This window comes from Bubalus bubalis, chromosome 12 (genome assembly GCF_019923935.1).
Source record: "Bubalus bubalis isolate 160015118507 breed Murrah chromosome 12, NDDB_SH_1, whole genome shotgun sequence".
NCBI lineage: Eukaryota > Metazoa > Chordata > Mammalia > Artiodactyla > Bovidae > Bubalus > Bubalus bubalis.
The window spans coordinates 105,895,988-105,910,682 of record NC_059168.1 but is presented as its reverse complement, the minus strand read 5'-3'; the positions used below and the strand labels follow the sequence as shown (position 1 = coordinate 105,910,682).

The following is a 14,695-nucleotide window of genomic DNA, read 5'->3' as shown; positions in this document are numbered from 1 at the left end:
TGGTTCTTTCCCATGTGTGTCTGCTTCTCAGGATGATGCAGAGCAAGTGTGCGAAGTGAGTGGCCGGATGGAAGATTGAAAGTCTGGCTCCCTAGAAGCCCCAACTCGTCTTTCCAGCACTTCACTAACTGCCCTTGGTTACAGACCTGGCTCAAACGCACAGTCACAGCCTGAGAGTTCTCTGAGCTCCCGGAACAGCAGCTGATGAGGATTCCTAGGCCTCAGGCTCCTGTCCTGCTGGCCACCAGGCGCTAGTGCTGCGGGCTCTGCGGCCCTTGGAAGCTCTCCCTGTGGTCTGGCCAGCAGGGACAGTGGCCTCTGCTCCTCCCCTCCTTCCTGAAGGTGTCCCACGTGTTCTGTTTTCTGTAGGGTCCTGGGTCACTTTGAGAAGCCGCTATTCCTGGAACTTTGCAAACACATGGTCTTTGTGCAGCTTCTGGAAGGGGAGTACATCTTCCGGCCGGGGGAGCTGGACAACAGCATCTATGTGGTGCAGGACGGGCGGCTGGAGGTCCGCGTCCAGGACTCGGTGAGAGCCCGCGGGCGGGGCGGGGCGGGGGCGCTGTTGTGTTGGGACTCAATGGTCTGCCCTCTTGAACATTTCTCAAGTTTTCCATTGAAAAGTTAGTGCAAAACGTATTTTATTTTATGTAGATAGGAGATTCATATTTTACTTCTCCAGGAACATACATACAGTTGAATATAAGTTAAAGGCCAGCTTGCACACCAAAACCAGGTCCTTTAGGTGGTTCAGTCAAAGAGGTAGGGCCTTCAGCTGGCTCACGTGAGAAGTGTGCACTCCTTGGCCCACCTTTTGGGGTTTTGCCAGTCCTGCGTTCATCAACAATGTCTTCCATGTTCTGAGGCGGCAGGCCCTGCAGTAGTTGCCATGAATTGAACCCGTGGCTCATTTATACGGATCCCTAAACACTCCATCATGGTCAACAAAAGAGCCCCAAATGCAGTATTGGATGCACTCTCAAAAACGACAGAATGATTTCTGTTCGTTTCCAAGGCAAACCATTCAATATCACAGTAATCCAAGTCTATGCCCCAACCAGTAATGCTGAAGAAGCTGAACGGTTCTATGAAGACCTACGAGACCTTTTAGAACTAACACCCAAAAAAGATGTCCTTTTCATTGTAGGGGACTGGAATGCAAAAGTAGGAAGTCAAGAAACACCTGGAGTAACAGGCAAATTTGGCCTTGGAATACGGAATGAAGCAGGGCAAAGACTAATAGAGTTTTGCCAAGAAAATGCACTGGTCATAACAAACACCGTCTTCCAACAACACAAGAGAAGACTCTATACATGGACATCACCAGATGGTCAACACTGAAATCAGATTGATTATATTCTTTGCAGTCAAAGATGGAGAAGCTCTATACAGTCAGCAAAAACAAGACGGGGAGCTGACTGTGGCTCAGACCATGAACTCCTTATTGCCAAATTCAGACTTAAATTGAAGAAAGTAGGGAAAACCACTAGACCATTCAGGTATGACCTAAATCAAATCCCTTATGATTATACAGTGGAAGTGAGAAATAGATTTAAGGGCCTAGATCTCATAGATAGAGTGCCTGATGAGCTATGGAATGAGGTTCGTGACATTGTACAGGAGACAGGGATCAGGACCATCCCCATGGAAAAGAAATGCAAAAAAGCAAAATGGCTGTCTGGGGAGGCCTTACAAATAGCTGTGAAAAGAAGAGAAGCAAAAAGCAAAGGAGAAAAGGAAAGATATAAACATCTGAATGCAGAGTTCCAAAGAATAGCAAGAAGAGATAAGAAAGCCTTCTTCAGCAATCAATGCAAAGAAATAGAGGAAAACAACAGAATGGGAAAGACTAGGGATCTCTTCAAGAAAATCAGAGATACCAAAGGAACATTTCATGCAAAGATGGGCTTGATAAAGGACAGAAATGGTATGCACCTAACAGAAGCAGAAGATATTAAGAAGAGATGGCAAGAATACACAGAAGAACTGTACAAAAAAGATCTTCACAACCCAGATAATCACGATGGTGTGATCACTGACCTAGAGCCAGACATCCTGGAATGTGAAGTCAAGTGGGCCTTAGAGCATCACTACGAACAAAGCTAGTGGAGGTGATGGAATTCCAGTTGAGCTATTCCAAATCCTAAAAGGTGATGCTGTGGAAGTGCTGCACTCAATATGCCAGCAAATTTGGAAAACTCAGCCGTGGCCACAGGACTGGAAAAGGTCGGTTTTCATTCCAATCCCAAAGAAAGGCAATGCCAAAGAATGCTCAAACTACCGCACAATTGCATTCATCTCACACTCTAGTAAAGTAATGCTTAAAATTCTCCAAGCCAGGCTTCAGCAATATGTGAACCATGAACTTCCTGATGTTCAAGCTGGTTTTAGAAAAAGCAGAGGAACCAGAGATCAAATTGCCAATATCCACTGGGTCATGGAAAAAGCAAGAGAGTTCCAGAAAAACATCTACTTCTGCTTTATTGACTATGCCAAAGCCTTTGACTGTGTGGATCACAATAAACTGTGGAAAATTCTAAAAAAGATGGGAATACCAGACCACCTGATCTGCCTCTTGAGAAATTTGTATGCAGGTAAGGAAGCAACAGTTAGAACTGGACATGGAACAACAGACTGGTTCCAAATAGGAAAAGGAGTACGTCAAGGCTGTATATTGTCACCCTGTTTATTTAACTTATATGCAGAGTTCATCATGAGAAATGCTGGACTGGAAGAAACACAAGCTGGAATCAAGATTGCCGGGAGAAATATCAATAACCTCAGATATGCAGATGACACCACCCTTATGGCAGAAACTGAAGAGGAACTAAAAAGCCTCTTGATGAAGGTGAAAGTGGAGAGTGAAAAAGCTGGCTTAAAGCTCAACATTCAGAAAACGAAGATCATGGCATCCGGTCCCATCACTTCATGGGAAATAGATGGGGAAACAGTGGAAACAGTGTCAGACTTTATTTTTCGGGGCTCCAAAATCACTGCAGATGGTGACTGCAGCCATGAAATTAAAAGAGGCTTACTCCTTGGAAGGAAAGTTATGACCAACCTAGATAGCATATTCAAAAGCAGAGACATTACTTTGCCAACAAAGGTTCGTCTAGTCAAGGCTATGGTTTTTCCTGTGGTCATGTATGGATGTGAGAGTTGGACTATGAAGAAGACTGAGCGCCAAAGAATTGATGCTTTTGAACTGTGGTGTTGGAGAAGACTCTTGAGAGTCCCTTGGACCGCAAGGAGATCCAACCAGTCCATTCTGAAGGAGATCAACCCTGGGATTTCTTTGGAAGGAATGATGCTAAAGCTGAAAATCCAGTACTTTGGCTACCTCATGCGAAGAGTTGACTCGTTGGAAAAGACTCTGATGCTGGGAGGGATTGGGGGCAGGAGGAGAAGGGCACAACAGAGGATGAGATGGCTGGATGGCATCACTGACTCGATGGACATGAGTCTGAGTGAACTCCGGGAGTTGGTGATGGACAGGGAGGCCTGGCGTGCTGCGATTCATGGGGTCGCAAAGAGTCGGACACGACTGAGCAACTGATCTGATATGATCTGATCTGAAACACTCCATGGGGCCACAAAGAATTGGACACGACTGAGCGACTGAACTGAACTGAAACATTCCAACTAGGAGTGAAAAGTTTGTCATGAAGTCGTCCCCCGGCCTTTCTGCTGAGCATTCCTGAGTGATCGTCAGGATGTTGGCAGAGTTTTGAAGTGTGCAAGGTGGAGTAGTGCAGCCATGAATATGACACGTCCAGTTGGCTTTCAATTATATGTTGTATGAGAAGTTGCCGCTTCACATGCTCTCCCTGGAGGCACTTGTGAAACCTCTGCGCCTGGTCGTAGTGGAGCTGGGCAGCCACCCCTTCTGTCTTCAGGCTGGAAGCAGAGCTGCTGCTCTTTGCCCCTCTGGGTAGTTTTCTATAGTTGCTTCTGTCCTTTGCTAGTTTTATGGTGTGAAACCCAATGGAGCATCTGGGTTATTCTCAGGAGTGCCTCTGGGCAGACTGAAGGCCCCTCCAGCTCCATTCTGCACAGCTGTCTTATGCAAATTCCTTCATGCCTTCCCCACTGGGTGGTGAGGCTGGCTTTGTGGGCCAGAGCACCTCGGAGAGAAATGTGGAGGGCCAAGCTGACGGCCTTCGGAGTGCAAAATCTCAAGTTTGAGTTCTTTGGAGGAAAAGACACACTGGACCACAGCTGCCCTTGACACGGCCTGTCCGCCTCTGTGACACGGGCTGCGCGGGGGCTCACATCACTCCTACTGCCATGGGGCCCCTCAGAGGGTGGGCACTGACCTGTAGTGGTCAGCTGCACGCGTGTCTTATTTTCAGGTTTCAGGCTATAAATAGTTTTAACTGTAAGAAAATAATTAAGGTATTAATTCATCTGGAAGCTAACTCCTTGTGCCTGCCTCTGTTGAATTATGTGCTTGAATCACAGTTGCTGGCTGAGGGGCATCTCTAGACCAAGCCTCCTGGGTGCTTGGTTTATTTGCCTGGTGGTAGGTGACCCAGGCTTCCCACCATAGACACTCAGTGAACCCTGGACTGCACAAGGCTGCCCCCATCCCCGGCCACGTGAACTTCCCCCCTGTTGGGCCCTGGGTGGACCTGACCCGGGACGGCTTCTGCATGTCCTTCCAGCTTTTAGATCACAGTGTTGTCGGGGCACAGGTCTCATGTGTAGCTTTGTCTGAGTGACCTGGGGAGATAATCAGAAAGGACATGCTTTCATCTAGTCTCCTCTGGGGGGCCTCCATGTCATCGGCCTAGCAGGCCTTCCCAAGACGGCCAGAGCCTTTGGCCCAGATGGCAGGGCTTCTGGACTGTGACCTGTGCCAGGTTTGAACAAGTTCAAAGGTATTTTTCTGGGTCACCCTGAGATGAAGTTCCTATCCTAAATCACCAGCATTGCATGCTTTCCTTTCTCCTTTAATCCAGTGGGAAAAAATATGTCAAAATGCTATCATTTATACTGAGAATAACTGCGTTTGGTTTCCATAGCCTTTTCGTTAGGCCCACCAGCTCTCTCAGGCAGATCCTCCTGGTGCTGACAAGACACAGGGCTGAAGGCCAGGCTGGGCCTCCCTGTTCCTCTTAGTCCCCTTTGTCTTCCTGCTCTCGTTCTGCACGTCGACAAGGTGCAGCCTCTGCCCTGCGCGACCAGTGGTGGGTGGCAGTTTGCCTGGCTGGCCTGGCCCTACCATGGGTGGCTCTCCTCTGCTTCCCAGGCGCAGGACGGCACTGAGGTGACGGTCAAAGAGGTTCTGGCTGGAGACAGCGTCCACAGCCTCCTCAGTATTCTGGACGTCATCACCGTGAGTATCTCCTCTCCCCTGGTCTGCCCGCACTCACTAGACGGCAGGTCCCTCGGCGCCCCGGCCAGCTCTCCAGTGACAGGAGGGTCACCCTAGTGGGTTGGGGGTGTGCCTGGAGTGGCCTGGGAGCAGCTCTGAGTAAGTGTCGGAGGGGAGCTTGGTGTTGGCTTATGGGTTCTGGTGTCTCTTAAATGATCGGTTTTTGGACTGAGGAGCATGTGCATGGGCTCCACGTGTCACGTGCATATAACGTCACAGCATGAAGGCCACTTCTCCTGTCCTCAGGCCCTAGGCCCCTTCCCAGGAGAGGCCCTTTCTGGATCTTCTGTGCTAACGTGTGTCCTTCAGTGATTTCTTCAGCTTTTGTGCTGTTCATCAATGCAGTGAATGGTCTTGTGTGGACACTGTTTCCTGTGTTTGAAGGCCAGTCTGTAGGGCAAATCCTTAGGAGACTCACTGGATCCAAGGGACCTGCCTCCCACCACAGAGACTGAACCGCCAGGCCTGTGAGGGCACCTCACCCGCTGGCGAGCCGTCTCGTAGCTGATGTTTGCTAGTTGTCTCGCTGTATCTCACTGTTTGCTGAACCCGAGGTAGGCAAGGTGCAAACGGGGAAGCTGAAAGAAGATGTGAGGAGAAACTGCAGACTTGTTTATTCTCTCTTGACTGGCATAGAAGGTGTAGCAGCAGACATACTGTATTCTCTCCTCTCACGGTTGACCCAGTGGACACAGCTGTAATGCACCATAAGACACTATAACACAGACATGATGCAGCCTTCATGCAGCCTCAGGGCTTTCCAGGTGGAGCTTATATATGCTTACAGGACAGAAGTGGCCTGTGGGCAGGTGGGTACATCATGACGCGCATGAGCAGTGCTGTAAGCGACCTCAGCTGTAGCATAGTGTGTATTTACAAATCATGGGGCGGGAGTGAGGCCCTGCGGGGAGAGAGCCTGACCACCGCCATCTTGGCGAATTTGAGCTTTCTTTACATTCCACCTCTTCAGGGTCTCTCACCTCATAGTCTATGCACAGTCCATCTTCTGCAATATTCCTGTGGTGAGTAACACCGACTCTTGGATTTATATCTTGCAGCAGTAGTAGGGGCTGCAACAAGAAACGGCACTGTCCCCCAGGATACAACCTGGAACTCACAGTACTTGTAAAACCCCCACAGGCGCCAGGCCAGCCCCTTCAAGGAGGAGATTTTTGTGGGGTTCACAGTCCATGCTCGTGATTACACTTTTTTGAGGACACGGCCTTAACAGCACATTGTTCTGAATCTACAGCACAGGACACAGCCTTTACAGTCTGCTGCCCTAAATCTACATCGTTTGGTCAGCATGGCCGTCACTGTGTGGATGAGGACCGAGAACCTGCCCCAGCTTGCCGTAAATGAGGCTGCATCGGCACCAGTGCCAACCAGGGCCCTTACTCTCTGGACATGACTCTCTGTACATGTACATTACTCTCTGTATATGACTCTCTGTACATGTACATTACTCTCTGTACATGACTCTCTGTACATGACTCTCTGTACATGTACATGACTCTCTGTACATTACTCTCTGTACATGTACATTACTCTCTGTACATGACTCTCTGTACATGTACATTACTCTCTGTACATTACTCTCTGTACATTACTCTCTGTACATGACTCTCTGTACATGTACATTACTCTCTGTACATTACTCTCTGTACATGACTCTCTGTACATGTACATTACTCTCTGTACATTACTCTCTGTACATGTACATTACTCTCTGTACATGTACTCTCTGTACATGTACATGTACTCTCTGTACATGACTCTCTGTACATGTACATTACTCTCTGTACATGTACTCTCTGTACATGTACATGACTCTCTGTACATGACTCTCTGTACATGTACATTACTCTCTGTACATTACTCTCTGTACATGTACATGTACTCTCTGTACATTACTCTCTGTACATGTACATTACTCTCTGTACATGTACTCTCTGTACATGTACATTACTCTCTGTACATTACTCTCTGTACATGTACATGTACTCTCTGTACATTACTCTCTGTACATGTACATTACTCTCTGTACATGTACTCTCTGTACATGACTCTCTGTACATGTACATTACTCTCTGTACATGACTCTCTGTACATGTACATTACTCTCTGTACATGTACTCTCTGTACATTAGCTAGTGACCAGTGTGTGGATGAGGACCGAGAACCTGCCCCAGCTTGCCCTAAATGAGGCTGCATCGGCACCAGTGCCAACCAGGGCCCTTACTCTCTGTACATTAGCTAGTGACCAGTGAGTTGCAACTTCTGCATGGAGCCTCCAGTCCCTGCTTGGGCTCTTTGGGTGGGCACAATGACTTGAGCCCTGTTCAAAGCAGAAAAGGGCATCTGAAGGAACACCCTTGGGTGCCATATAAGCCTCTAACTGAACCACCCGTGTCTCTTGCTGTGGGCACTTAAACTGTTGTTCCAGTCTCAGTTGCACGATTGGCCTTGCTAACAAGCAGGTACCTGCAGTCTCAAATGTTCTACAACCTTTGTCTCAATGAGGGGTGAGGGGTTATAGATGCCAACCGTTCTATTTCATCCCTGGAACAAATGATACCATCCACCCCTGTGTCCCAGAGTCACAAAAGCCACACTGCCAAGGGTTCCCCTTGCTTCTGCTAAAACTGATTACCCAAGTCCACCAACTCCGCCTGAGTATATGGTTGATGTGTCGTGAACTCAGTCACACTGGGGGCTCCTTATGATGCCCCCACCAGGCCATAGGCTGCTCATGCTTCGCTTTCTGCTGCACACCGGGCCTTGCTGACACCCAGGGACCTGTGGTCTCATAATGCTCATCATCACCACCTCTTCTGTGATTGTGGTTTTCATTCTGTCTTATCTCTGATGGATGAGGTTAAAGGCTTCTGAAAGCTTCCTGGTGGGAGAGATTGTTTGTGGGTAAAACTGGGTCTTACTCTGGTGGGCAGGGCCATGCTCAGTCCAGTTCAGTCGCTCAGTCGTGTCCGACTCTTTGTGACCCCATGAACTGCAGCACGCCAGGCCTCCCTGTCTATCACCAACTCCCAGAGTTTACTCAAACTCATGTCCATTGAGTCAGTGATGCCATATAACCATCTCATCCTCTGTCGTCCCCTTCTCCTCCTGCCCTCAATCTTTCCCAGCATCAGAGTCTTTTCAAATGAGTCAGCTCTTCGCATCAGGTGGCCAACATACTGGAGTTTCACCTTCAACATCAGTCCTTCCAATGAACACCCAGGACCGATTTCCCTTAGGATGGACTGGTTGGATCTCCTTGCAGTCCAGGGGACTCTCAAGAGTCTTCTCCAACACCACAGTTCAAAAGCATCAATTGTTCGGTGCTCAGCTTTCTTTATAGTCCAACTCTCACATCCATACATGTGGATGACCACAGGAAAAACCATACATGACCACAGGAAAAACCATAGCCTTAACTAGACGAACCTTTGTTGACAAAGTAATGTCTTCTGCTTTTGAATATGCTATCTAGGTTGGTCATAACTTTTCTTCCAAGGAGTAAGCGTCTTTTAATTTCATGGCTGCAGTCACCATCTGCAGTGATTTTGGAGCCCGGAAAAATAAAGTCAGCCGCTGTTTCCACTGTTTCCCCGTCTATTTGCCATGAAGTGATGGGACCAGATGCCATGATCTTCGTTTTCTGAATGTTGAGCTTTAAGCCAGCTTTTTCATTCTCCTCTTTCACTTTCATCAAGAGGCTCTTTAGTTGTTCTTCAGTTTCTGCCATAAGGGTGGTGTCATCTGCATATCTGAGGTTATTGATATTTCTCCTGGCAATCTTGATTCCAGCTTGTGCTTCTTCCAGTCCAGCGTTTCTCATGATGTACTCTGCATATAAGTTAAATAAGCAGGGTGACAATATACAGCCTTGACGTACTCCTTTTCCTATTTGGAACCAGCCTGTTGTTCCATGTCCAGTTCTAACTCTTGCTTCCTGACCTGCATACAGGTTTCTCAAGAGGCAGATCAGGTGGTCTGGTATTCTCTTCTCTTTCAGAATTGTCCACAGTTTATTGTGATCCACACAGTCAAAGACTTTGGTATAGTCAATAAAGCAGAAATAGATGTCTTTCTGGAACTGTCTTGCATTTTCGGTGATCCAGCGGATGTTGGCCATTTGATCTCTGGTTCCTCTGCCTTTTCTAAAACCAGCTTGAACATCTGGAAGTTCACGGTTCATGCATTGCTGAAGCCTGGCTTGGAGAATTTTGAGCATTACTTTACTCACATGTGAAATGAGACATAATGTAGCATTCTTGCAGCCGCAGGGCTTTTCAGGTGGAGCTTATGTATGTTTACAGGACACAAGTGGCCCGTGGCCCAGTGAGTGCGTCATGGCGCGTGTGCCCAGTGCTGTTGGTGGTCTTAGCTGTCACAGAACCGTGTTACAGAACACGGGGCGAGAGCGAGACGCCCTGGGCTGAGAGGCCTGGCCCCCGCCATCGTGGCTGACTTGCTCTTTCTGTACACTAGTCCAATGGGATAAAAAATAGCATCTCATGTTAGTTTATGACTTTTAAACTTGTTATCATGGAATATTTCAAACATGTTCAAAAATAGAATAGTAAAGTTAATTTATTTCTATCACTGGCTGCAAAAGGCCCAGCTCAGTGTGCCTCATTTCCTCCCAGTTAACTGGAATTTACTATTTAATTGTTTCTTCTGATCAAAGCCTACTTACAGTAAAACAAGTCTTAAGTGTATGTAGCTGTTTTGGCACATGCATGCACCTGTGTCACTGAAAAGGTGTATTTGATTTTATCCTTGGAACTTACATCTTTTGTTTTTCTTTTTAGCTGTGTACTGAGGCAACTTGTACTTCAGTTTCTCCAGACCCTGCACAGAGGGGTCTCTGGGGCAGTTCAGCAGAACCGTGGCAGGCGTGCCTCTGTGTGAGCCCAGGAGTCTAGGAGCCTGTGTGATGCTGACCATGGATGGATCCCTGGCGGGTGTCCTCCAAGCCAGCCCTAAGTTGTTGTGCATGACAACGGGGGACAGGCTCCAAATGGAGACTCAGGAGTGTCCATTGTGCTCAGCCTGCCCCTGTCAGACCAGTACACATGCTTTGAGCTGTTTGGGGGCCGGGGGTGGAGATACGCATGGGGCTCCGGATCTCTGTCTGCCCCCAGGACCTGACCTGCCTTTAGCACATGCTTGGCCAGGGCTGAGAGGGACACCACCCACTCTGAGCAAACCTGCCTGCTTCCTGCCTGGGGGCAGCTCCTGCCTGGAACCTTGTGCTGGGAGAGGACACCGGGTGTGCCCATTGGGCCGTAGGAGGGTGCTTCTGTGGGGTCCTGGCTTGAGTGTCTGAGTCTGTGAGGTGTGCTGTAGGTCTGGGAGGTCTAGACAGGCTGTCCGTCGTATGGGGGCTCCTGGATAAGAATGAGAGAGGGGCGGGGAGGCTCCTGTCTTACCTCTTGGTCTGCTACTGATCCCGATCCCGTTGTGACTTCTGGGCTGAGCACCCTCTGTGGCAGCTCCGTGGGCTGTGTGCTGAGAGCAGGGCCGGCTGCTGCTGTCTCCCAGCCGCTGCGGCCCCCTCGGCCCGGGTCCCCGCGGGCTGCTGTCGTGTCCGCACAGTGCCCCGGGGCAGAGCCGGGAGGCGGGTGTTTGGAAAAAACAAGTGTGTACTGGGTTAAATGGTCATTTGGAAGGACATCATTTTTGCCTCACCAAATGTGTATTTGTGATTTAAAATTCTTTTTATTTGTTCTTATCAAAATAACCTGAACAAACTCCAGAAATGGTTTTGACGTTTTGTGAAGCGCAGTTGTCTGTCCCACCGCCTCCCCCAAGAAAGGCCGCTTCTAGCTCTTTCAGTCTGCTGGCTACCGCTGCGGCTCTTGCTGTTTTAAGATCCTTCTGTCTCGATTTTGTTTTGACTTGCCGCTGTAGAAAATGCCCTGCTTGCCTCACCATCCTGCTCCTCTCATCCCACCGTGTGGGCGTCGTTGGCAGCTGAGCCTGTGGAGCCTGGGTTAACAGTTGCCTCACTTTTGGTTGCTTAGTTTTCTGTGCGTGGCATGCGCTGCTGCCCTTGTCCAGGGCTCCGTGAGTCGGGCAGTGACCTCCGGGTCTGCAGGCTCTGTCCCCCTGTGAACTTCTGGGCCACTCGGTCCTGCCCCTGCCCCGGGCAGGGCTTCTTCCTTCCTGGGCAGGGCTCCCACCTCCTCTCCTGATCTGCCTGTTCAGGTGAAGCAGATCTTCTGTTGCTTCCTGAGAAGTGTGCAGGGAGGTTGGGTTTTGAAACCTTACAGACCTAGAATTGTCTTTATTCTGCACTCCCTTTATCTTTCTATTGTACTTTTAAGGAGATTTTGTTAACTTTATTTTCCAGATCTTCCATTGAAATTTTAATTTCTGTCATTTTTTTTTAATAGAAGTCTAGTTGACTTACAGTGTTGTTTTACGTTCACACATACAGCAAACTGATTCAGCAATACGTATATATATATTTTTTTTCAGATTCTTTTCCATAATGGTTTATTACAGGGTATTGAATATACTTCCCTGTGCTATAGAGCAGGTTCTTGTTGGTTACCTGTTTTAAATATGCTATTGTTCAGTTGCTAAGTCATGTCCAACTCTTTGTGACCCCATGGGCTGCAGCATGCCAGGATCCTCTGCCCTCCGCTATCTCCAGAAATTTGCTCAAATTCATGTCCATTGAGTCAGTGAGGCCATCCAACCATCTCATCCTCTGCCTCCCCCTTCTCCTCTTGCCCTCAATCATTCCCAGCATAAGGGCCTTTTCCTGTGAGTTGGCTTTTTGCATCAGGTGGCCCAAGTATTGGAGCTTCAGCTTCAGCATCAGTCCTTCCAATGAATATTCAGGGTTGATTTCCTTTAGGATTGACTGGTTTGATCTCCCTGGAGTCCAAGGGACTCTCAAGAGTCTTCTCCAGCACGACAGTTCAAAAGCATCAATTTTTTGGTGCCCAGCCATCTTTATGGTTTAACTCTCACATCCATACATGACTGCTGGAAAACCATAGCTTTGACTATACGAGCCTTTGTTGGCAAAGTGATGTCTCTCTGCTTTTCTTTCAAGGAGCAAGCATCTTTTAATTTCATGGCTGTAGTCACTGTCCACAGTGATTTTGGAGCCCAAGAAAATAAAATCTGCCACTGCTTCCGCTTTTTCACCCATCTATTTACCATGAAGTGATGGGACCAAATGCCCTGATCTTAGGTTTTTGAGTGTTGTGTTTTAAGCCAGCTTTTTCACTCTCCTCTTTCACTTTCATCAAGAGGCTCTTTAGTATCTCTTCACTTTCTGTTGTTAAGAGTGCTATCATCTGCATATCTGAGGTTATTGATATTTTTCCCAGAAATCCTAAATCCAGCTTTTGGTTCTTGCAGTCCAGCATTTTGAATGATGGACTCTACATATAAGTTAAATAAGCAGGGTGACAACATATAGCCTTGAGATACTCCTGTCCCAATTAGGAACCAGTCCATTGTTCCATATCTGGTTCTAACTGTTGCTTTTTGACCTGCATACAGGTTTCTCAGGAGGCAGATACGGTGGTCTGGTATTACCATCTCTCTAAGAATTTTCCACAGTTTGTTGTGATCCACACAGTCGAAGGCTTTAGCATAGTCAGTGAAGCAGAACTAGATGTTTTTCTGGAACTTTCTTGCTTTCTCCATTTTCCAACGAATGTTGGCAATTTAATCTCTGGTTCCTCTGCTTTCAAAACCCAGCTTGAACGTCTAGGAGTTCTCAGTTCATATACTGCTGAAGCCTGGCTTGAAGAATTTTGAGCATAATTTTGTTAGCATGTGAAATGAGCGCAATTGCAAGGTAGTTTGAACATTTTTTGACATTGCCCTTCTTTGGGATTGAAATGAAAACTGACCTTTTCCAGTCCTGTGGTCACTGTTGAGTTTTCCAGACTTGTTGGCATATTGAGTGCAGCACTTTCACAGCACCATCTTTTAGAACTTGAAATAGCTCAACTGGAATTCCATCACCTCCACTAGCTTTGTTCATAGTGGTGCTGCCGAAGGCCCACTTGACCTCACACTCTACGATGTCCAGCTCTAGGTGAGTGACCACACCACTGTTTATCTGGGTCATTAAGACTTTTTTTTATATAGCTCTTCTGTGTATTCTTGCTACCTTTTCTTAATCTTTTCTGCTTCTTTTAGGTCTTTACTGTTTCTGTCCTTTATTGTGCCCATCTTTGCATGAAATGTTCTCTTGGTATCTCTAATTTTCATGAAGAGATCTCTAGTGTTTCCTATTCTATTATTTTCCTCTATTTCTTTGCATTGATCACTGAGGAAGGCTTTCTTATCTCTCCTTGCTGTTCTTTGGAACTCGGCATTCAGATGGGTATATCTTTCCCTTTCTCCCTTACCTTTTGATTCTTTTCTTAGCTATTTGTATACTCTCCTCAGACAACCACTTTGCCTTCTTGCATTTCTTTTTATTTGGAATGGGTTTGGTCCCTGCCTCCTGTTCAGTTCAGTTCAGTTCAGTCGCTCAGTTGTGTCCGACTCTTTGTGACCCCATGGACTGCAGCATGCCAGGCCTCCCTGTCTTATTATCACCAACTCCCGGAGCTTGCTCAAACTCATGTCCATTGAGTTGGTGTTGCCATCCAACCATCTCACCCTCTGTCGTCCTCTTCTCCTGCCCTCAATTTTTCCTAGCATCAGGGTCTTTTCAAATGAGTCAGCTCTTTGCATCAGGTGGCCAAAGTATTGGAGTTTCAGCTTCGACGTAAGTCTTTCCAGTGAACACCAGGACTGATCTCCTTTAGGATGGACAATGTCACGAACCTCCCTATAGTTCTTCAGGCACTCTGTCTACCAGATCTAACTCCTTGAATCTATCCATCACCTCCACTGTGCAGTCATAAGGGATTTGATTTAGATCATACCTGAATGGTAGTGATTTTCCCTAAGGAGCTCATGATCTGAGCCGCAGTCATCTCCCTGTCTTGTTTTTGCTGACTGACTGTATACAGCTTCTCCATCTTCAGCTGCAGAGAGTGTAATCAATCTGATTTCAGTATTGACCATCTGGTGGTGTCCATGTGTAGAGTCATCTCTTAGGTTGTTGGGAAAGGATTTGTTATGACCAGTGTATTCTCCTGATCAAACTTGTTAACCTTTGCCCTGCTTCATTTTGTACTCCAAGGCCAAACTTGCCTGTTATTCAGGTATCTCTTGGCTTCCTACTTTTGCATTCCAGTCCTCTATAACGAAAAGGAAATCTTTTTTTTTTTTTTTTTTTTGGTGTTAATTCTAGAAGGTCTTGTAGGCCTTCATAGAACTGGTCAG

At 47.3% G+C, this 14,695-nt stretch overlaps 1 protein-coding gene across 15 annotated transcripts in view; it reads left to right on the top strand.

The window, feature by feature from the left end:
- Positions 1-14,695, top strand: part of PNPLA7 (patatin like phospholipase domain containing 7) — an 80,577-nt gene that overhangs the window by 6,730 nt on the left and 59,152 nt on the right. For all 15 annotated transcript variants that reach the window (XM_044926586.2, XM_044926587.2, XM_025262096.3 and 12 more), the window contains 2 exons: positions 370-529; positions 5,252-5,338. In XM_044926586.2, coding sequence (XP_044782521.2) covers positions 370-529; positions 5,252-5,338 — 247 coding nt within the window. The remainder of the gene's footprint in view (positions 1-369; positions 530-5,251; positions 5,339-14,695) is intronic.